Here is a 25,118-nt window from a genome sequence, read left to right as displayed (position 1 = left end):
GGGTGCTAGCTGATTGATCATTAGAACATGATGGGGGGCATCTTGGGTGGATTGCTATCCTACTGTGGTTGGGTGATTAGAAATGGAAGGGTGGAGTCTGCAGAGTATATAATGGACACAGCTGAACAATTGGTTAGGCTGCCATCAGGAGAGGTTGACGCTTTGTCTCTCCACTAACTCTAGTTATTTAGAGTTGCATTTTCTTCTTTTTTAGGTTTGTTCCCACTTATTGTTGTCCTGGCCTGGATCCAATTAAAATTCTTTGTTTTGCCACAGGCCTACCTCTTGGTCCGTTTTTTTCTTTTTTTTTTTATCCCGCGATTTTTGTAACCCATTTTTTTCACCCGGTGCCAATTTCCTAAGTGATCCTGGGCGCTACACCGGCCCTACACCAGCACTACACCAGTCCCCCACAGCCAGGGAGGCCAGGGCCGAGCTCATGCTTCCTTCAATACATGAGATCCAACTGACCTTCTTGTCACCTGACAGGGGAGAGTTTCCCCGGTAGGACGTAGCGCGTGGAAGGAACACGTTATTCCAACCAGTTCCCTTCCCCTCCATCAGGCGCCCCGGCTGTCATGGGGGAGGCGGTATAGTGACCAGGATTACTGCATGTTTTTGTGAGGGTATTAACTACCCTAGGAGACACGGGGAGAACATGCAAACTCCACACAGAGTAGGCCCTTTCGCCAACCCCACCTAATGGACCTGTTGGTCCGTTTTTGAATATTTCATGGTCTTCACTGACTTTGTAGCCTTTATCTCCAGACTTTTATTGTTTAGTTTTGCTAAAAAATAAAAGCCTGGAGGAACGCGTCGGTGTACCCGGTATAGGAAGTGTTTCATTTCCCCAACCAACCAGAGTGCAGTGGGCGTCGCTCGTAATGTTGTGTTAACGGGGCGGGGGTTGACGGACAGATCGGTGAACCAATGGGATCAGGCGCAGTCTCTCTGCGCCTCTATACACCCGCCCCTCTATACACGAAATCAGGAGCGTTGGTGCAGCCTACTGACTTTGTGACGATCTACACTCCTACTTGGTGACAATTGAGTTTAACCACCTAATCCCTATTTTATGTTTTACTTTGGCTATTCAGAAATACCTGATCTACAAGCTCACGTATGAACTATATGTATCACGTTGCAACGTGTTGTGAGCTTGTAGATCTGCAATGTTCTACTAAACTTTTCAGATTTTCTGTTTCAAATGGGGGTCTGCAGCCACATACAATACATGAAAATGTTTGAGAACCACTGATCTAGCAAAGCAGAGCTCTCCATGCCACTTTATCCATTTTCAACCTTATCTTCATATAATTTGTCCTCACTTATAATGCTCATTTTAAGATGGCACAATATCCATCTAAAATTACTTACTCTGCATCTCATTGGTGCATGGACAGTTCAGAAACCTGCCTACCAATGACATCACTGACTTTCTTCCTGGAAAGGTAACATGCTGAATAAGAAGCCATTGTATTAATATTTGTTTTAAAAACTGCCTAGTACCGATGATGTCACTGGCAGCCTTTATAGTCAAGGGATATTAAAAACATCTTGGAATAAATTCCTTACCAAAAAAACGGCCATAGCCATCCTTTTCCAGGTATACCTTTTGTGTAAAAAGCCATTGAGATTGGGCAGTTTTTAGCCCAAGGAGTGGTTTTGGTGCAAAACAAATGCTTGCAATGGATTCAGAATCATGAAAACACCCTAGTTTGACCCCTCACATGCTACTTAAAACAGAATTAAATTTTGATTTTTTTCCCCCACATAAGGTTATGGTGGGTACCCCAACTTTCAGCAGCTGTCAAAAATTCCCCTAGGGAAACTGCATTTCAGTCTTTGTGAGATGTGTTACTAGACACTTTTACAAACACATTGGTGAAGATTTTTTTTGGTAAGGAATTTATTCCAAGATTGGAAATACGATACGATACGATACGATAATACTTTATTGTCAGTTCACACTGAAATTTGTCTTGCGACCCAGCAGCCATGTATGCAACAATAGACAATAAACAGTACACACATTTGACATGACACAAGAAAACAAAACAGAACAGAATACATACATAAAGACATACAAAGACAAGAGCAATGTCCACCTCTCAGCCTACCCCAAGCCTACAACTCCTGATTAAGCCTCAATGTCGTCTGATGGACAAAGGACCTCTTCAGTTTGACCTTATTGTATGTAGGAACACTGTATCTCCTTCCTGAAGGCAGCAACCTATATTCTCCATACAAAGCATGGCTAGTGTTTGAAGTGATATTCCTTGCCAACCTTATCATACTGTCATTATACGTAGATGTATAGAGCCTCTGAAGTGGTTGTCCAACAATCTTTGAACAAATGTTCAGTTGCTGCAGCAGTTGTGACTTTAAGGCTACAGACAGACATCCATACCAGGTGGTACTACAGTACTGCAGAACACTCATAATAACAGAAGTGAAAAACAAAAGAAGAATCTGTCTACTAGCACCAAAAGATCTCAGGCGGCGAAGGAAATAGACTCTTTGCTTTGTCTTCTTACCCACTGATTCAATCTGGTCTTTCCATGACAGAAGGTGGTCAATTACTACTCCTAGGTATGTATACGAACATACCTGGTTGATCTGTTCACTATGAATAGTAATGGGGGATCTGTGTATCTCTAGTGGGGCACCAAAAACAATCTCCTCTGTCTTTTTTGTGTTAATGATAAGAGCGTTGTTATCACTCCACTCCACCACCTTATTTACTCTGTGTTGGTGCAGTCCAGGATCACTGGAACTATCCAAAAGAGAAATCAAAACTGTATCATCAGAGTACTTTAGAATGTATTGGTCTGGTTTGTCAGTGCGACATTCAGACAGACATTCCTCAGTACGACAGCTGTCAGTATAAAGGGTGAAAAGTACAGCTGAGCTTACACAACCCTGGGGAGCACCAACATTAGTAGTTAATGCTGAGGAGAGGGTTTTGTTCACTTTCACCCTCTGTACTCTGTTCGAATCAAATCTTTCTGCTAATATCCCCTGACTATTAGGCAGGTTTTTGAACTGTCCATAGCCACTCACAGAGTGAGTAGACAGAAATGGTGCCATTTTATGAGCATTAGTGAGGACCAATTATATGAAGATAGGTTGAAAATTGGTAAAGTGCTCCTTGAAGGCGTTTACACACACTGGGGGCGTAATGAGTAAACTACACGAAAATGTGAATATTCATAATCATACAGTAGTTGATGCCTCATTCATACTGGTTGATGTGTTTATTGTCTCCGCCAGGCCGAAGGTACACACACACATGCACACACAACCAATATTCCTGAAGGTCATTCTGGAGACGTTTGAAACTCCATATTTGGGCAAGACTGACGTCATAGTGGATGAGGTCAGATTTCAGTCAGCTTGACTTAAAGGCTGATTACACAGACTTTGAGGAGCATTAGTCAAAGAGAAGAGAGACTCACACACTGAAAGACACACTATTAGATCACACGTAGAAAGATAAACCCTTACAACTTCATATTCTGCTGTAATCACATCATAAACATTCCTGTGTTGTAAAGACAGACATCACTGGTTGAAGACACCCCAGAACCACTGCTGATACAATACACTATTTACAGTTAAGTGTGGACTGTGAGGACAGTTGTGGCTCAGCTGGAGAAGACACTCAGTCAAGAGATGGAGAAGACACGCAGTCAAGAGATGGAGAAGACACTCAGTCAAGAGATGGAGGAGAACCTGTGTGATGCTGATCTGAGGAGGATCCAGCAATATGCAGTGGATGTGACTCTGGACCCTGATACAGCACATTCCGACCTCATCCTGTCTGAGGATGGAAAACAAGTGAGTGATGGAGGCATAACGAAGAATCTCCCAGACAACACAGAGAGATTCTCACTATGTGTCTGTGTCTTAGGAAAACAAAGCTTCTCCTCGGGATGGTTTTACTATGAGGTTCAGGTTAAAGGGAAGACTGATTGGGATCTAGGAGTGGCCAGAGAGTCCATCAACAGGAAGGGAGACATCAAAGCGATCCCCAACAATGGTTACTGGTGTATAGGGTTGAGGAATAGAAATATGATAGAGTACCAGGCTGCTGCTGACCTATATGCTGTCTTCCTCCCTGTAAGAGAGGAGGTCCAGAAAGTGGGAGTGTTTGTGGATTATGAGGAGGGTCTGGTCTCCTTTTATGATGTGGAGGCCAGAGTTCATCTCTACTCTTTCATTGGCTGCACCTTCACTGAGAAACTATATCCATTCTTCAGTCCTGGTTTAAATACTGGTGGTACAAACTCTGCTCCTCTGATCATCTCTCATGTCAACATGGACGATGATCTTGGTGAGACAGAGGGAACATGTCCCCCTCCAATTAAAAAAAGAAGGAAAACATGAAGTTGTCCCTCCAGTAAATTATTTGGAAACTAATGATGCATATCTGTTATAAACTGACTCCACACGTGCATTAATGAAAGATAATAATGAAAATAAAATGAATGAATAAAAAAGTGCATTGTAATGCAGTAGGTGTCTGTGTGTCCTTCCGCTCACAGCTAACATTGGTCAAGCTTCACGTGACATCACAATATGTAATATAAATAGGTAAGACAGGATTAATCAGGAACAGTACTTTCTTTTACCACCACCATGAAGACTGGCGTAGACCTGTGCTCTGAGCAGCACATTTTCTAGTTTGCTCAGAAGCTCCAAATAAAAAATACTTTGCTTTATTGCTGCATAATATTTGTGTACTCATGACATAAAAAACTGGTGAATTAATCGCACAAAGAAATAACCCCTTATGCTTACAGTCATTAGACTGTGTCGCACGCTGAAAATATATAAGCTCAATGTGTCGTGTCAATGTGTCGCGTGTCCTATGCTGAGGAGGCTGTCTCTGCTGAATTAATATTAATAACATCATGACTGACATGCATATCATAACACCGGAGATGTAATTGGCAGAAGACGTATTATTAGTAGACCTTATTATGATTCATTTGAAACTGACCAGCATGCTAAAAATGGGTAGTTTAGATATCCTGTAGTGTAGATCATGTGTTTGAGGAGGGAGGAGGGCAGGCCATTGAAGTGCTTCTAAACGGATGGGTTTCATTGCTTGGTGGCATTTTGAAGTCAGACAGTTGGAAAAGTTCATGGAACACAGACAAAAAACTTGAATGGAAAGCATGATCTAATTTCTTTTGAGGCTTAACCTTCAAATGCCTATTCACTGTAAAATCCCTGAGTGTCAGTTTAAATCTGATGATATGAATATGGCCCCTGTGGGGGTCCAGGGAGCCCAGTCAGCCCACACACCCCTTGAAACAACTACACCATGTGGCCACGGCAGAGTCAACATCACACCACATTTGTACAAATAGCGGTTGAATTCCGCAAATTCACGGTAGAATGAGGCACAGCCGAGATCAAAGGAAGGAAACATTCCTGTGTATCAAGTTCACCTGTCAGACCACCTTAAAACATCAATCACGACTATGCTGGAGGGGTGGTCTGTTGGGAGGGTTGTGTTACAGCAGTGGTGGAAAGTAACATTTAACAAGTACATTTACTCAAGTAACATTTTGAATACAGGATGGCTACAGAGTACTGTTACAATAAATACTGTTGTATGGATACTGTTACTGTATGTAGTGGGGCTACATTGTGGTATTGGTACTTTTACTCAAGTAAAACATCTGAGTACTTCTTCCGGGAGCATCACATTACAGTCTGGACAAAGTCTCTCCGTAGCGAAGAATCAGTTCTCCTGTGTATCAGCTTGAAATATTCAACACCATCGGGATATTAACATTTTCCCACAAATGTTACACTCAAGACACCCATGATACTTTAACCACATGAACCCTAGCGTCCCTATTCTGGGGCAAACATTAGGGGGAAAATATCAGGTCTACAAGCTTACAAGCTGTGTTAGATCACCTAAATTTGCATGGTGTACAGTCAGAGAAAAAAGGAGGTATAGCCTACTGTAGATCTGTGGTATATAGGGTTTAATTGGTCAGTGGAGATTTTAGTTATTTTTAATTGATATGGATGGTTTAGGTGCATTGTGCATATTGACAGGGTGGTTTCCAAATAAACAATAACCCTCCATAAAACATGAAATGATGAAAATCCCTAAAATGATGTCTAGCCCCAGTGTTTTCGGTGTAAGTGGTCCATGTGTACTTGACTACTTGGTGGCTAATGAACCTGTCCGTGTGTTACAAATGTCTTTCAGATGTGAGCACTGCTGTGCCACTTTCATCTCATTACAAGCTCGAGTTAATGATGTTCAGTGCAATAAAGTTTAATGTTAGGGGACATGTGATCTACTCTGCACGCATTACCAGAACAAAAGAATGCAGGTCTGATCTTGTACAGGGGGATCACTGGGTTTGCACGCAGCCAGATGTGAAGTCCCCAAATAAATCTACCTAAATTAGATTTAACCCTTGCGTTTATCTCTTAGCCAAATCTGTCTCCGCTTGTGGTTTTAGGATGTATCTTTCATTTTCCGAAACCATGGGTGTTTACGGGCAACTACAAATGACCCTATGATTTGCTAGTCCTAGCATGTGTGTGTGTCTCATGTTTCTTGTGGGAACCTCTCGTAGGAAGCCGCACTGATGGACAATTCTGGATTTTTGGCTGCTGACGAATATAAAAAGTGAAACGTGAGCGCATTCCTGGGAGCCAATGCTAGAGCCGTTGGGTTAAACAGCTGAAAGGGCTATTGAAAGATGGATGCAGCATGGGAGGAAATTAGTCTGGTCCCAGTGTGGTCGACACACACACACACACACACACACACACACACACACACACACACACACACACACACACACACACACACACACACACACACACACACACACACACACACACACACACACACACACACACACACACACACACACACACAAATCATGTATGCACAGTTGCACACACATGCACACACATGTACACTCTCTCTCACACACACACACACACACACACACACACACACACACACACACACACACACACACACACACACACACACACACACACACACACACACACACACACACACACACACACACACACAGTGCACATGTCAGGTCTCTCTCTAGTAGTACATGACCCCCCCCCCCCCCATAAATGAATCCCTTTGAATTATTTCTTATCATTGATTTGTTTCTGGAAAATGCCTCAGCTGACCAATGAGCTGACCAAACCCTGCTGTTGTACGTACAGTCTGGAGGAAAGTTGCACAGTTGTACAACTGTTGGCCTACTGTACTGAAGCATGATTGGGCATTGTGCGTGTCCCAGATTTGGACTGTGAGAGAGCGACAGCTGACTAGCCGGGACCAGAGAGAGGGGGGGTGGGGAGGGGATAGCGGGTGAAAGAGCATGGAGGGAGGTGGGGGGGTGGGAGGTGGGGAGGGGGTTGCTCAGTCAGTCAGCATCCACACACTGGTGTCCCAGGGGAAACTCAATCAGGGGAAAGGGACTACACTTGCAGCTGTTGCACACACACACACACACACACACGCACGCACGCACGCACGCACGCACGCAGGCATGCACGCACACACACACACACACACACACACACACACACACACACACACACACACACACACACACACACACACACACACACACACACACACACACACACACACACACACACACACACACACACACACACTCACACACACACACACACACACACACACACACACACACACACACACACACACACACACACACACACACGTTCTTTCATATCATTGTAATCCCCTTCAGTGTACCTTCAGTCCGTACTCTGTGAAACAGAGACAGACAGACAGACAGACAGACAGACAGACAGACAGACAGACAGACAGACAGACAGACAGACAGACAGACAGACAGACAGACAGACAGACAGACAGACAGACAGACAGACAGAGATTATTTCTCAATGTTCACGGAAATGTTCCCAGAAGTGTTCTGTGTACACAGATTATTAATCCTGTGGGAATATTAAATAAAACAGGATCAGAAACTGATGTCACAAACTCAACGCGTGACAATGATTGTCATGTAGCTTTCAGGATATGACATAACATTCACGATAGCAGCCATAAGAAACAGTGAGAACAGAGCATTATGCGATGACTAGCTTTCTGAATAAAGTAATATACTGTAGATGTGTTAAAGACCGCATCAAACTGAATGCTGAATGCTATACTGTATCTAAATGTTGTGACAGTGACAGTCTTATGCACATTTTCATAGTGAACTTAACACTGGTTTCAGCAAATGCTGCCTAATAATTGTACAGGTCAGTGCAGCACTGGTGACCTGGATTCAAATTGTAAGTCAGTGAAATACGCAGATCTTTTTGTGTGTGATGAGATAACTTTAGGGAAACTGTCTCCACCTCCTTTGCTGTTGGTGCTAATGGTTTCTAGAAAAAGTGCCATGGGGACAGCTAGCAGGCAGGAAGATGAACTAATGGTGGTCGATACAGTATAGCCCATAGGTATCTCAGGGCACAGTAGTCATGAAGTGCTCGCCATGTGAACGATGCTAAGGGAGTGAATGTTCTCTGTGTTTATTTATTTAAGATGCTGATGGAGTCCTGATACAGATTTAGACTCACTTTAAAGCCCAGCGGATACACAGGCAGCGAGTTGCTTGCTCTGCACTAAATGAACTTGTCAGTCATGCGGCAGCACTTTGCCGTACTGAGAACCGGGATTGAGGACAGAGCCGACTCCCACTAAGAGTCAAAAGCAAAAACTTGTTCCTGGCTAGTGATTAGCTGCTAGGCTGTGTTCTTCTTAACTCCAACTGTGTTTTCACTAGATTGCAGTGTTGCAAAATAATGAAGTATAACTCAAACCCAAAAGAAAACAGTGACTCTGTTAATAAATCCAGTTAAGTTGACTGACCATGCTCCTAGTTAGCACGAGGACCCGGGTTTGAATTCGACCCCTGTCTTGTCTTGCATGTCTCTCCATTCTCTCAGCCCTTAGTTTCCTGACTCTACACTGATCTATCTGGGACGAAGAAAACAATAATCTTTAATAAATGATAATGAATACATGACTGACTGGCAAAATATTTTTAATAAGTATGAATCTAGAGGACTTAAGCGTTATTGCTGACCCACTCTAATGGAGTTAAAAGAATGACCCAAAAGGTGTTGGTATTGAAATACTGGTACATAGTTGAAGACTGAATTAAAGACACAGAGAGTGGCAACTGTTCCTAAAAGGAGTTTTTAATTTACAAAGAGTCAGTGACAGTTTTACAGTGCACATGGCACAGAACTACTAAACGAGGTTCGCAGAACCTCAATGAATAAAAATATCAACAGTGCTTAGAAAAACAACAACACTCACAGAGCCGTATATATAGGGTGAAACAAAAATGTACATTTCAATATACACGTTGTGATATGACCTCTCAGAGACTCAGACAGCACCTTATGGCACGGTTTGTGTTTGTCTGACCTTTTGATCCCTACATGATGATGATAATGGTGTTAAAGTTGACCCCAATACTGAGACAGCAACATATGGATTGACTACAAGGTTAAGATGCTGGAAAGACGTGAACTATGGTCTACTTCCTGTTTGTATAATGGCTTTAGTATCACATCAACTTTATTGAAATTATTTATTTTTAAATAATGAGCATCAGATTGTCCTTGCATATCAGTGGTCCTCTCTCTAGAAGAATAAATAGTTTTTTTGTTTAGTTTTTTATTCAGTGCTGGCAGTGTCTTTTACCCTGAGGGAAATTGTGACAGAAGCTACTGATAGCCTATTTTGTTTTTCTTTCTTCACCATTATGGTTTCATGTGAAATGACCAATACTTGTCCATGTGAAATGACCAATACTTTCCCATGTGAAATGACCAATGCTTGAATAGCTCATCATCAACAACAACAACAACAAGAATGTAGCGATTAATGGTTTAGTTAACTGTGTGCCAGCATTTGATGGCTCACGGTAGCATATTTCTCAGCGCAGAAAAATGTTTACCTGTGTCATGCAATAGATAGTTATCAGATGATAAATCAAATTCCCCTTTATTGCTGCTGTGTGGGTAGCAAATACGTACAATGCTCTGTACATATGTAAATAAACTACTAATAACTGTAATCCCACAAAGACAGACCTTTCGTGGTTGGGAGTACAGGCCCTTTTCAACTGTCACACCTTGTCCCAAGCCCTGTTATGTATCTTTAAACCTGTGTGTGTAATGGACGCCATCATCATGATTTAGTTCAGTGCTTCTCAAAGTGGGGTCCAGGGGTTCTTGAGAAGTTACAGATTTGTGTACAAATAAAATAATTGTTAGATCGGGGTCCCAGAGATTAAAATAGTATCAAACGAGGGTGCGTGGTCTAATGCGTATCAAACTGAAAGTCCTTGAAATTAAAAAGTTTGAGAATCACTGATTTAGTCCATCCATGTGGCTTTGGGATCAACAGGCATCAAGATCCAATCTACACCCTCTTCGAGCATGCGGCTGATGGGCTTTACATAACGAAAAGTACCAGATGGCAGCCTGACACGTAACGCTACTGTCTGCCTATGCCAGGTCTATCTCTCCCTGCATCTCTGTCTCTGCCTTGAGCTCCTTGTGTTCGTGCCATCGTTGCCCACCCACCCTCTTGTCTATGCACAATACACAATAACCTCAGGAAGGTTGACAGTTGAGATGTAGCATTGTCTAGACAGCAGAGTTAAATGACTATCTCTTGTGCGACGGCAAATACTATACATCACCTCATGACAAGCCTGACAGGGAACACATCTCAAAGTTTAATGTGCAGCCCTCGATGATGTATGCTGGTCATGCATTGTATTGCTGTACATTTATTATACTGTGAATAGTACATGTCCAATCGTATCTGACCCATTGATTGACCCGATTAACTTAAAGTTAATTTAGCCCAATTTCAGCCAAGTACATAATGGCTGCCGTGTGAATATGGTCAATAGGGACACATTATGTCTTGGCGGAGGAAGCATTCATTCCCTGAGCAAGGTGAAAGTGATGTGAATGAATGATGATCAAAATAAGGGTTTAAAAAGGCTTCATTTGTCCAGGCCTTGAAGGAAGTAACATAACATATAGAGCTTAATAATACAACAGTGTGTTCAGTGGCAGTGCGTTCAGTAACAGCTGTTTGTAATTGTCATCGATAAAAAAGAGTGCCCATGCAATGCAACAGTTGGTGTTCAATTGGTAGATACAAAACGTGTGTAGGTCAGAAGTGGAATAGTTCAAATGTTCTGGGTATATGAAGACAGTGGGATGTGGAAGTCCAAGTCAAAGACATTCTGTGAGCGATGCCCATATCAAAGTACCATCATTCTGTTGAATAGTACCGAGAAACACAGTCATACACACGCACGCACGCACGCACGCACGCACGCACGCACGCACGCACGCACGCACGCACGCACGCACGCACGCACGCACGCACGCACGCACGCACGCACGCACGCACGCACGCACGCACGCACGCACGCACGCACGCACGCACGCACGCACACACGCACGCACACACACACACACTTAAGAAGACATTTGAACTGTACAAAACTTCCAGAGGAAATGCTTCACATCCCCTCTCTCTCACTCTCTCTCTCCCTCTCTAACAGTAAATTGAACTAATCGATTTAATCGATTATTGGGGGGGGTCTCTCTTACACACACACACACACACACACACACACACACACACACACACACACACACACACACACACACACACACACACACGGTCAACGAGGTTTCGGTTTTTGGATTGTCAGACAAAACAGTTGCCCTGATAATCTCTCTGTTGGGGGAGGACGACTTCTGGATGTCAAGTTCATCATCTCTCGACTCTATTTGTGGAGATGGCTTCAGACCAAACGTTCATTCAGTCCCTTCCAGCAGCCGAATCCCCATAGCACACCTGTCACTCAAGTCTGGCCGCAGCAGCAGCAACAACAGCAGTATGATGACCTGAGGTCGAGAGTGGCTGTCAAACCCACACAGCTGTGTTGTAATCAAACAAGGGCTGCATTTTCTCCAGCCTGCCCTCCGCCTGTCTAATCCTGTCTATATAAATCCCTGAGAACGGAGGCTGCTGGAGGTGGAGGTGAGACCTCTCTGCTTCGGCCGGGTGTGGACACGGCCTGCCTTTGCCCTGCTGTGTGCCTGCCCAGAATGGCAGGTAGAAGCTCCCTTTAGACGCCTTAGGCGCCAGTTTCTTGGGCCTTTTGAAGAGGTCTCCCTCGGGGAGCTCTGGAGCCGCCCAGCCGGGTCGTTCCTTCAGGAGCTTGTCCCTGTCGGGTCGAACGCTGCGTAGGAACTTCTTGAAGATGTTGGTGGTCAGCGAGAACTTCTTGCAGATCTCCTGCGAGCGGCTGAGGCGGAGAGGATGGGCCGGGGTGTCTGGCCGGTCGGCCTCGCCGTCGTCCATCATCCTCTCCCCTCTCCTCTTCCTCCTGCTGTCTTCCTCGCGCTCGTCCCTCTCCAGTTCGGGCAGGTCCAGCCAGTTGCCCACCAGGTCGGCGAAGACGTTGTCCCCCAGCACCAAGGGCTGCCGGTTGCGTCTGCTGCTCATGAGGGACGAGGTCCAGTCGCTGGAGTCATCCATGCTCTCCTGGGCGTAGTCATTGTCTAACGACGGCCCCTCTCTGGAGAGGCTGTACAGAATCCCAGGCAGATCCACCGGCCGGGCATGGGGGGCCGCCAGTGGGTGGGAATGGGACTCTGGTGGAGGGTTGTCCACCGTGGGCCCGCAGAAGTCCACCTGGGGGGCAGTGTATCCTGACCACCTCCTGGGTATGGACGTGAGAACACTGTCGCTTCTCGATCGTCTTTTGCTTCTCTGGCTTCTCTCACTCTCCAGGCTGGAGGATGAAGAAGACGAGGTGGTCCCTAGGCTGCTCCTGTGTTGAGAACGGCTCTGGTCGTCAGGACTGGTGTCTCTGCTATCCAGTGATGGTCTAGGGCTTCGCCTGGGACTGGGACTAGGGCTGGGTTCTGCTGGCATGCTCTGGCTGGAGCAGGGCCTGTCGCTCTCTGCGGACGCCGCTGTCGCTGTGACAGGAGGTGGAGCGGGTATGGACTGTGGGGGACCTCGGTTAATGGGCCGCCCCGAAATGTCGAGGTTGTCTAGAGCGGTCTGGACCTGAAGAAGTTTGAGCTCCTGGAGGGCACCCATCATCGAATTCATCTGAGCATGGAGGCCATCGCCCGCTTCTTTCATAGACACCTGCAGGGTGAGAGAGAGAGAGGGCAGAGAAAGAGAGAAGGGAAGAGGAAGAAGAGGGAGAGTGAAATAATAAGAGGGAGAAATGGGAGACAATAACAACAGGGAAAGGTCTCGTTAGAGATTAAACAGAAGGCCTGACACAATCTATCAGTTCAAGCACTTGACTCCTCCACCTCCTGTAGGGCCCCTGTCATCCATCAACAAAGAATCCCTCACTGTCCCCACCCTCTCTGTTCTCTATGAATCTCAGCACCGGGACAAATCCAATTACACACCAGCAACCAACTGCATCCAATGACAGAGTTAGAGGATGCATGACAACTACAGTATTCACCGCTGCAGCCTGCTGAATACATTCGCTCCCTGCCTCTCCCTTGATGTTGGCCGTTGACTCTGTGTTGTTGTTGTCTTTTGTGTTTTCCAGGCTGCACAAGTTTTTTTAATTACAGGTCATGTGACCTACTTCTGAATGACAGGTCCGGGCCCCCATATGGCCTGTGCATGTGAGAGGATTGTAGTCGATGGCAGCTGTGGGGACCAGACTACCAACGTTTGTATTTCCCATTGTCTCTGGTCTATTTTTCACTCGTATCCCCTTACCTCTGATTTCTATCTTTTCCTCCCCCGCTTACCTCCTGTATCTCAATCCTGCACTTTGCTTTCTTCTCTTTCCTGCTCTCCCACTCTCTCCTTCCCCTCTCTCTTCTGTCTGAGAGTACAGTATAGGTGCCATGTGACCAGGACTAACCGTTTTCTCCTGCAGGGAATTCCCTGCAGCTCTTTGCTAAACAGAGACTGTCCTGTCTTAACTTGTTGCAGTGCTTTAACTTAGTCTCAGCATTGTGCAGTTGAGACGACAACGATTATTTCTTAAATATAACTGCATAGAGAGGCACAAAGGTAGCTAATGAGTCACAAGGTAAATCTGCCAGGAATAACCCTCCCTTATCAAAACAGCTGTGGGAAGACAGGACCTAAAGTATGCAAACTATTTTGAAAAATGTGCCAGAGTCTATGGGAATATGTTAGTGAGACAGTTTCCACACTCACTAAACCCAAACAAGCATAGCCTTAAGTGGCTTACCATGATCAATCATTTGAAAATATTCTAGAAATAAAAATGTCACTGGCTATGCAACTTCTTAAAAGCCTAGGACTTTGAAAAAGTGCCAACTTAACATTACTTACAATTACAACACACACACACACACACACACACACACACACACACACACACACACACACACACACACACACACACACACACACACACACACACACACACACACACACACACACACACACACACACGAAAATATGAAATGGAATGAAATATCCTCAGTATGTACTTGACATGACCCATGCTATGAAACAAGACCTAAATAAAATAAGCATCAAATCAAAACCCCACAAATCTTCTTACCTTGTGTAAACTTTGGAACACAAAGGGAGGGAAGTCCCTGTTTGCCTCCCTTTTTCTGATTATCTTTATCTCTGGTAGGCTGTCACTGTCCCCTCACCTTTCAAATGGATACGGCTGCCTGCCCCTATAAGTATCTCTCTCCAATGGGGGGACACTGCCAGAGCGGCCGTCCAATCAGAGCCGTCCGTCTAGACTATAATCCCTAACCGCGGGGGTGGGGTCACTCAGGCGGAAACGGCCCCTCTCTTACAATGAGAGGGAGAGCGGACAGCGAGAGGGAGAGCGAAAGGGCGGGTGATCAGAGTCCAGGCCCAGCAGCAGTATGGGGGGAGCAGCCGGATGATCAGGGGTGGAGGGGAGAGGGGTGGGGGTGTTTGGAGCTCTCGCCATATGTTTAGACGTCCAATATGGAACTGTTGATGGATTCAATTATGGATGACACCATAAGAACACATGGGGAGGAACAGAAAGGAGGGGGCTGTTGGAGGAGGAGGAGGAGGAGGGGGGTGGCATGTTATAACAACACCAAGAACTGATACTTAATCGGGGGGGCTGTGATTGCGGTACAAACCCCGGTGGGAACAGAAGCCGTGTAAGACAACTGTGTTTGACAGAACAGTATCAAAAACAAATCACTGTAAGCACCGTGAGAAGGGGGAGATTTTCTAGTATAGCATATGTGCAACAAATAACAGTTCCCAAGCATTTTTTAAAAATCTGCTGTAGAAATTAGAAAGAAAATAACCATAATGGGCAACCAGATGGTTGAGCGGTTAGGGTGCGTACCACATGGGCTCTAATGCCTGACAGCGGGTCCCCGGTTCGATTCTGGCCAGACCACTTGCTGTATGTCACTCTCCCGCTCTCTCTCTTTCAGTCTTTCCTGTCTCTCTCTAAGTCTTTCCTGTCTCTCTCCACTGTGACTATCCACAAAAAAAGCCACTTTGATAAAATAAAATAATAATGATAAAAACAAACATTCATGGTGTATATTTTGATAAAAAAAACGAATTCTCAATCATGAGAAAATATACAGAGGCTTTTCAGTCAAGTTCAGCAAACTATGGACATATTTCAATAATGTGAGTATAATGGATACACACAATGATCATTACACTGTTGATGTACTTCTGACTGGCTTCTGACATTCTGTATTGTAGCTATCAATTGCCATTGAGATTTATGTATAACATCACACATCTCTGTATGGGTATATACTAACTAGGTAGGTCAATTTCAGATGGTAATAAGCCTATCAATGCACATCAGGAGAACAATGGGCCCATTGTTTCTTCCTGGCTTGCCAAAATCAGCAGTGAAGATACACATAATTAGCACAATCAGGTTGTCTCTTGTCTCCGTGTATTACACATATGGTTGACTTCATTAGCTATAATTGGCCGTGTCCTTGGAGAGGCTGGGAAAAGAGTGCATAATTACGGTTTACTTTCAACCACATCAAAGTTCAACATGTCTGATGATGCTAGGATGACATGCGAAGTAATTCTTTTTTCAGTGTAGCTTATGCTTTTAACGTGTGGCTCTCCGGAAGGCTGTGAGATTGCGTTTGGATGAGTCAAAGGATTACGCCATTCTACACTGCTGGTTAAACGTTGGACCACTTCAGCATACTGAGTTTGTTTTCGAAACATTATCCCTTACCCATCCAATTGTCGTGCAGGCTATGGAGCTAACCTGTTCATACATGCTAACTAAAACATGCTTATTCAAAGCTCATCTGTAATTTTTCCCTTATCCCCAAAACACAGGCATCTCTCACTGGTTATTTAAAGCACACTCCATTATTAAGCAGCTTTTCTGTGCTCAGGTATCATTAATAATAAAAAATATTTTCCCCCCCCACTCAGGAGCAGTTGAACAGTAGTATAACAGACTCTTTTGTATGACCTTACCATGCCAACTAACTTGAGACATTTTACCATCACTATCTCAAGGCTGAAATTTGTGGCCCAATTATGTCAACCATATCAACTTTCACTCTGGTATCTTGTGAAGAAGATGAATGTGACTTGAATTGTCCCAAGGCAGTTTCTACTTTTAGTGCCACATGCTTATGATTTAGCAGTGAGCCTGAGATGTCTCACTCTCAAAATGTGTTAATCAGAAGGGCCTCATTAAAAGGAAAGAGACAGAAGTGACAGGTCCTACTATAGTTTATTCAGGTCTTATTCATGGTAAAGAGAGTTACAGTGTACAAAAACCCTCTCAAATGCAATATATTTTTTTTTTAAAGGAATCGCTATTGACCATTATTCACTGCAGCCATTTTGCTCTTATGTCATACCCAGGGGATACCCATAAATACTGACATCATTAACCCAATCTTGATTACCACAGTGACGTTTTTTTTTAAGGGCAAAGTCTTTGCATTTGATCTATCCATTGGATAAAACTTCTAAGAGTTGTTTGGAAAAGCAAGGGAGTGAAAAGCTATTGATCAAAAGAAGTTGAACAAATCTAACAAACAAAGACCATCCAGCAGCCCCTTCCTCTCCTGTTTTTGCGACTGTGATGCCAACCAACCACACATAATTGCCACTTAAGGCCTGAATGCTTCAAAGTTTGAGAACAATAGCTGGCGGTCTTGAATTAATGTTGGACAGAGGCTCATTAAAGAGTTATGGCCTTTGAATGGAATAAATGAAGAGACTACCCTGGTGCTCTTTTTCTTTCTTTCTTTTTTTCTTTTTCTTTTTACCAGGTCATGTGAAGGCAGTGACTGAAAACCTGAAACCTGGCGTTCCTATTCCGGAGTGAAAATTCAGCAAAAATGCAAGCTCACAACACACCATGTTGCGATGCATTGTGAGCTTGCCGACAAAGAGATTTGGTGTACAGGGAAAAACGGCATCTCCCTGGGGGACCCCAGTCAACAAAGTATATAGGGTTTAAGTGGTTAACAGCTACTATATCATGATGACGACTCAACACAGAAAATATTGCATGAATGTATGCATGAAAGTGAATTACTGTAAATACCACTAAGTATAAATAAATCAGTGCCATTCCTTTGCTGTCTGCTGAGATGCAGCTCTCTGCCTTCAGCATGGCATGATACCGCCTCATCCATTTAGAGGGGGAAAAATGGACCACGCTTGCATGACTTAACCCGATTCAGCATTCAGTTCTTTGATTCACAACGTGTGTGCCTGAATGTGCGCAATGTGTATGCTGGTGTGTTGAGTTTCAATGAACCTCATTGACACACTTCAACTGGATTAATAAGGGGGGAAAAAATCAACTCACAAACATTGAAGTTGCAGAACGTGACATTAAACCAAACATAAACGGCACTATTCCACTCCATGGAACATAGAAGGCCATTCAGTGTTGTTTTTGGTGTTGTTGTTATTGGCTGGACAGGAGGAAACAGTGAGGCCAAGGTTATCGGTCCCTAAACCTCTTCCTGTTTGGTAGCATGGCAGGCAAGTAAGCAGTTATAGCCTGTGTTACCCTCCCTCCAACCCTCATTAAAAATGAATAGTGAGCTGTGTGGGTCAAGGGCAGGAATGGGATCTCTGTCCTGGGGAGACAGAAAGGCTCTATGAGTCAATACATACGGCTGAACTCTCCACAGGCCACTGTGGCGAGACCCAGGGTCACCATGACACCATCGTGAGATTAGTCAGGCCATTGCAGCGTTCAAACACAGAAATATCACCTCACACATCACAGGGCATGAATGTCTCTCTACTCTGTTGACCAGGGTCCCCCAGGGGTCTATCGTTGGCCCACTCCTTTTTTCCCTCCGAGCCAAATCTCTTCGCCGAAAATGCCCAACGTTTGCCTATTATGACATGCCGAGAACAGGGACTTTAGGGTTCATGTGGTTAGCATGCATGCTTCAAATGTTGTAATGCAGAGTAGGGGGAAACAATGCGGAATATTCAATTAAAGGAATATAGGCCATCAATGCCTCTGGAGCATGCATGATTCACTCACAGCAGATTGTCACACAGGATTGGCCTTGGAGTAATTACTTCCACATCTGCTGTGAGTGACTATATGGCTCAGTGGATATGCAGCTTATACAGTACGTCTCCTATGCACAGGTGAATCCCTCTCTGGCAATGATGGAATATGTTGATTAGGCTTTAATGCAGGCTTCAATTTGTAAACAAACAAATAAAACAACTGAGGGGGAGACATTTTCTTAACTACGTAAGCCCTATATACTAACTAGACAAATAGCTAAAATAGATGATCTACAAGCCCGCAACACCATGGCACATTGTATTTGTTTGGTGCAGTTTTTTGACAAATTTGCCCAAAACAGGGACACCAGGCCGGGTTAACATACTGTACATTTTAAGTTATATTGTTGAATTGTGATATTATCAAACATCTCAGAAAGTCTATGTTTCCCAAAAGGAAATGCATTTATCTAATTCAGTCTGACCAGAAGCAGGGATAAAACATATCTCCACTGGCGATAAAAATGACCAGAGAGGGGTGTATTTAAAACCGGAGGCATGGTTTTCCCCTCCATCTCCCCCGACAACAACTGAAACCAGCTTTTACGCCCTATCTATTCCTAAACACTGGATCTGTGTTCATCCCTATGAATCCTACGCCTTTAGTCGTCTTGAACGCTGGGAGGCTTAATGGCTAGTTTCCTGATAGATCTCATTTATGCCCCTGAGAGAGAGAGAAACAGGCTGATTAGAGGCCATATCATCTTCCCTGATAATATTCAGTCTAAGATCCAATCTGGAGGTATGTACTGTAGCTGCTAGTGATGACCGGATGGCAAAATTATAAGATAGAAACTTGGCAGCTCAGCAGTTGACGTCAGTTTGTTCTGCAACGCACTCAGGCTGTTGTAGCCTACTAATTTCTTAAACCTTGGCTGACTCTAAAAGTGCACACTGTCAAAAGACATTTACTGCACTGCTACTGTACCGACCACAAGGCTTTGATACTCAATTCACTAAACAGGCTTCTTCTGTTTCATCCGTTTCCCTGGTTCTGACAAAAGATCTTGCCCAGATAGAGACAATGATGTGCATAGTACTGTAACTCAGGACCTATATTCACGATTTTCGGACTCCATTGCTGCCTTGACGTTCTAGGCAATAATTACAGTAAAAAGCGCTGTGGACCAGACGGCGTGTGCATTGGCGAGCAGTAAGCAGACCCCGTGAAAGGTTATCGGTATCATCTCAAAATGTAATACAATGATCATACATACAAAGCCAACAACTGCCACATGAGCGAGGCCAATTTTAGCCAGGGGGAAGGAAGTGCCGGCTGGAGAACGGGAGCCATGGGAGAGGCACAGGACAAATGAGCACTGGAACCTTAATAATAACTAATGCAGGGCTTTCACTGTGTACACCCTGCAGGCAACAAAGAACAAGAAAGTCTTTGGCACCCCTACAAGCTTACCCCCACCAAACTGCCCCCCCCCCCCCCACACACACACACACACACACACACACACACACACACACACACACACACACACACACACACACACACACACACACACACACACACACACACACACACACACAGCCCTATAAAACCTCGCATCACCACCAGCACCTTTTGTTTGGTTTTTTCCAGCCCTCCATGACCTCATGTGCGTACTTCGTGTTTTCTCTGCTGAATTCCATGGTGACAGTTATGCTTGAAATGCACCTAAGGCGCAAACGGGATGAAAGAGTATGCACGTGAAATGAGCTGCACCGGGTGTCAGTATCAAAGGCCGTGGCGGTTTATTTTCTCAGTCTCTGAAATGACGCTGCGTGGTGTGCAGGTGTTAACCTTACCAATCTGACAGGAGAATTCAGGGGCATGTTCGTGGCTGCACGTTTAACCACATGAACCCTATGCGTCACCTATTCTAGAGCGAACATTCAGCGTGGTAAACTTATAGATCAGCAATTTCCGGTGAAGACATTTTGGTTTATAGGGAAACTTATTGAACCCCCAGAAGAGAGGAAGAGTTCTGATTTTATTTTACCATTTCCATCACATCCCATAGTGTTGTGTGAATGGTGAGTCATGCTGAGGCTAAAAATGTCTCACTCATTGTTATCATTATTCCCCCTGGATTGCTATGGAGTCATGTTTTTGTTAAAGCAAATAGAAGTCGACAGGCAATTTTCACAGACAAAGGGTTTAGGTGTATTCACAAGAATAGAACGAAAATCACAATGTGTCAAGATTCTTGTTTGCGAGAAGATAATGTAAAACGGAAACATTTCTGACCTGAAAATCAGTCTCTCCGGGTTCAGGTTTCAGGGTCTAGGCCGTGTACAGTCAGCGGTGGAGCAAAATAGCCCCTGACCCCGGGAGGTCAGAGGTCAAATGTTCACACTTGCTCTAACAATACCCCACACAGACTGGCCCTGAGGTCCCCAGGCCCAGACAGACAGTGTTTTCACACATTCATATGACACACTGCTATTTCTGTTAAGAAGCTGTGGACTAATCAAAGAGATATAATGGACACTGTGTTACATTAATACTACAGATGTTACTGTATACTAATAGACCTTGGCTCATGCTAAAGAGCACAGTTATCATTTATTGTTTACTGCTACCGTCCACAAGGATTGATACTCAATTCTCTATTTAGTTTTTCTTTCTTCTTCTCTTACATTTCCCTGATTTTGACAAAAGATTGTTCTCACAGAGACAATAACATGCATGCACATAAAAAAAACATACAACTTTCTCAGTCTTGCTCTAGGGCTGAACCGATGTCACAGTTTTGAAAATGTGTCACCAATAGGCCTAAGGGAGAAATAACTAACCAACTGGCATCATTACTGTCCAAGAAACAAGAAACCCATGTCTTGTTTGTTGACCAGTCTGGTAAAAAAATAAGAAAATATCCATTTGTGCCACTCTTGAATGAGCAGTGGATGAAAATCAGTCACAGTGAAAAGAAAAGTGACAACCTTGGCACAAACAGCACCCCTCCCACCACCTATAACAGAGCGAGGCACTGAAACAGATTGTGTCCCACATGGTTCTGATCAAGGGAGCCTGCCTTGGCTTGTTTTAACTGGCATCTGCTATCTGTTCTGCTGTTTGATCCTGTGCATGGCCCAACACTTTTTCTATTTACCTTACCAAACTTGGCAACTATGCCAGCCTGCTGTGAGGGCTACTGTACAAAAATAAGAAGTGCCAGTTGACAGACGGGTGGCTAATTCGGCACAGGGAACCCAAAAGCCACAGGCCTGATCATGTTGCATGTTGCAGCCATCCTAGCCTTTACTGTGGGCCCCATGGCCCGGGCACACAGACCATGCCTGCTTTGAAGATGTCTCCAAAATAAATCTGGGCCAGTTAAAGCTCCATTGAAAATGGGTGACTAAAGTATGTTGCTGCCAAAATATGTGGGCATAAGGATGAGCTTTCACATTCTGTTTTTTTTTTTTTTTTTTTTTTACATTTTAGAAAGGGAGGTAAATGTTGCTGCTCTCGATTCGCTACCTAATTTGTTTCATAGAATGAGAGTGAGTGAATAATATTTGAAAACATGTTAATTAAGGGAGAGTTGCTTGATTCTATTAAGATTGAGATTAAGAGTGTATGCAAACATGACTAGAACCCTGCTGTTAGTTCAACCACATGCCAGAAAAGGTATGCAGAAACCTAAATAGATATAGAAAAGTAACAGAAGGAATCACGTCTCAATCTATTATTACTATTATTATTATTACCCTTATTATTATTATTATTATTATTATTATTTTCTTTTTTCTTTCCATAACAGAGCACAAGTAGAAGCAAAGTCCCTTGGGAGATTTACAAAAGACTGTCTTTAGGTCATTAAGCTTAAATGAACATCTGTCCCAGATGTGGGGGGGGCACGTCGACATGCCTATAGAGCTTTAAACCAACACAGATTAATCCGATGCAAAGAAAACCTTTGCTACAATCATACTCCTCCGCTACGAGACTAGAGACAGATACAGTAGGCTACATACAGCACAAATATTAACATTATTACTCAATGCTACAATTATAGGCAATCACAAGATGTATATTTTTTTGAATATATAAATATTTAGAAGAACCTGTTAACATACATAGGCTAAATAAAAGGGAAATATATTGTCCTTTTATTTAGGACAATATGTTGTCCTTTTATTTAGGGTCCACTCGCTCCAAGTTTAATCAAATACAAAAACATGCGGGAAATGAACTGATCTGATTAAATAGTACATGTAGCCCACTGTTTGAATACATCAGACAACATGTGATCATGCTTTAATTAACAGGAATGATAAGCGAACACAACATACCAGTTCTGTCTTCAGACGTCTCAAGCACGCGTCCATGTTCTTGCGCTCTGGTTTGGAGAGCTGTTGTTGTTCCATTGTGATCGACGCACCGATTCAATTAAACCACTTAGACCAATCAACGATCAAACATACCGCTGGTAATGATCACTTTATGCGCCCTGAACTAATAGGTCTAATCTAATACTAAAACCAAAAAACACTCGCATGATCAGGAGGAGATAAATGAAAAATAAAACGCAAATCCTGTTCTGGAATGTGCGCGCCTCTTGTCCCGCAATGAAAAGTCCTGGAGATCTTCTTTAAAAATGTGTTTACTTCCGAAAATATTATAATGACGTCCTTTTTTGGGTGCAGTGTGTTATATTCAGACGTCAGTCCGTCGGTATCTCTGTCAGTGGTCCACTGCTGCCTGCTGGTAGATCTGCCAGTCTGTGGTGTGTGTTTTTTTTCTGCTTTCCTTTTTTTCCTCTCATTCAAGAGGAGCGCTTACGTTGCTCGTCCAATCTCCTCCAATGAGAGACTGAGCCTCCCATGACAGCGTAAATCCCTTCAAACCCTGATGAAATGGGGACCTATAATTTGCTTTTTTGGACGAGTGAGTAGATGTGGCAGTGTGTGCATGTGTGTGTGCGTGTGTGTGTGTGTGTGTGTGTGTGTGTGTGAGAGAGAGAGAGAGAGAGAGAGAGAGAGAGAGAATGTATAGGCCAGTGGTTCTCAAACCCTAACATGTTAAAGGGGTACTTCACTTTCGGGCCGGGGACACATTTAAAAAAAATATTAAAAATAAATGAAAAAAGTTATGGAAAATTCATGGCCCCCTCACGACACGCAGTGTCCTACTAATGTGTGAGGGGGCCATGAATTTTCCATAACTTTTTTCATTTATTTTTAATATTTTTTTTAAATGTGTCGCCGGCCCGGAAGTGAAGTACCCCTTTAAGGACTCCCCTTAACTCTGATCAGTATCCATTTGGTGCATTTGTATATTGTCAGAGTTACAGACTTGTAAGGGTCAATTTAGAGCCCCATCAAGGAACCCTAAGAGTCACTGGACCCCACTTTGAGAACCACTGGTATAGGCTATAGAAAGCGATCTGTCAGCCTTGGGAGGAAGCCTAATCATCTGGAAATATTTGAATCAAAGCTAAAGGCTGTTGATTATGCGGGAAAAATCAGAACATGCACCCCATGCCCATGCTTCTCTGACCAAAGTGTCCTAAAAGAGACCCATATGTTTCATGAAATCTGCCCTGAGGTCAGCGGCCATGGTCACCTTCATTGTGGTCCAAGAGGAAGCACCTGAAATCTGGAGGCTTTTGTTTGCGTGACCCGGACGCAATACTTTGTTATCCAAGGAAGGAAGAGGTTCTCTCCCTGTCTCACGTATATAGATTTGACATGACATGTGTGCAAAGTTGTGTATTTATTCACCAACTCTTCCCTGAAGATGATGCGTCTACTACAGTGGTTTTCAACCTTTTTCTTGCCAAGGACCCCCAAATTGATATACATTTGACCGCGGACCCCCATCTGAAAATGTTTTGTGTTTGTGTGTTAAAAAATGCAAAATTCTACAAAATTCTTCAAACACTTTCAAGATTTTTTGAAAATGTTCAAAAATAGCAGATCTACAAGCTTGCAGCACGGCACAAAGTAACGCGCTGTGAGCTTGTATATCTGCTATTTTTGAATAGCCAACACAATATGGATAAAGGGGTGAAGATGTATTAACACCTTTTGCTGGGGACCCCCTGGAACCCCCTCAAGGACCACTGGTGGTCCCCGGACCACTGGTTGAGAACCACTGCTCTACTACATCAAGGCATCACCCATGCCTGACTAAGTTCTGTGACCTAAATGTTGCCCAACATATATTTTATACGTTTGGAAGCTTACAGCAGTGTGCATCACTCTTCAGTCATAAGGTAGAAGAAAAAATAAAACAGCTAAAATCGTGACCTGAAAATGTAGAGACAAAAACTACAACTACATTATTCATTGTAACAAAGTCCAATTCAATTGTATTCCATTCCTCCAGGGCAGAGGGAACAGACGTGCATAGTGAACAAATGGCAGGAAAATGGGCCCTATTATACGCCATGGAGATGGATGATCTTCTCATTACTGTACAGACACAGCAGTA

General features: G+C 43.8%; 1 protein-coding gene across 3 annotated transcripts; it reads right to left on the bottom strand.

Moving 5' to 3' along the window:
• Positions 1-9,237: 9,237 nt before the first annotated feature.
• inka2 (inka box actin regulator 2) lies at positions 9,238-23,350 on the bottom strand. 3 transcript variants are annotated; one of them, XM_080423988.1, is made up of 2 exons: positions 22,976-23,350; positions 9,238-13,264 (listed from the first exon to the last, which is right to left on the bottom strand). In XM_080423988.1, exons 1-2 carry the CDS (start codon positions 23,048-23,050, stop codon positions 12,026-12,028), a joined length of 1,314 nt encoding a protein of 437 aa, XP_080280114.1. In that variant the 5' UTR covers positions 23,051-23,350; the 3' UTR covers positions 9,238-12,025. The 3 variants fall into 3 exon arrangements, with proteins under 3 accessions (XP_080280114.1, XP_080280115.1, XP_080280116.1); XM_080423989.1 differs by lacking the exon at positions 22,976-23,350 and adding an exon at positions 14,688-14,745; XM_080423990.1 differs by lacking the exon at positions 22,976-23,350 and adding an exon at positions 13,728-13,748.
• Between the last annotated feature and the right edge of the window lie 1,768 nt (positions 23,351-25,118).

Source organism: Gymnoscopelus braueri, assembly GCF_963280865.1.
Source record: "Gymnoscopelus braueri genome assembly, chromosome: 3".
Classification (NCBI taxonomy): domain Eukaryota; kingdom Metazoa; phylum Chordata; class Actinopteri; order Myctophiformes; family Myctophidae; genus Gymnoscopelus; species Gymnoscopelus braueri.
The sequence above is the reverse complement of the archived record's forward strand: the minus strand, read 5'-3'. Positions and strand labels throughout refer to the sequence as shown.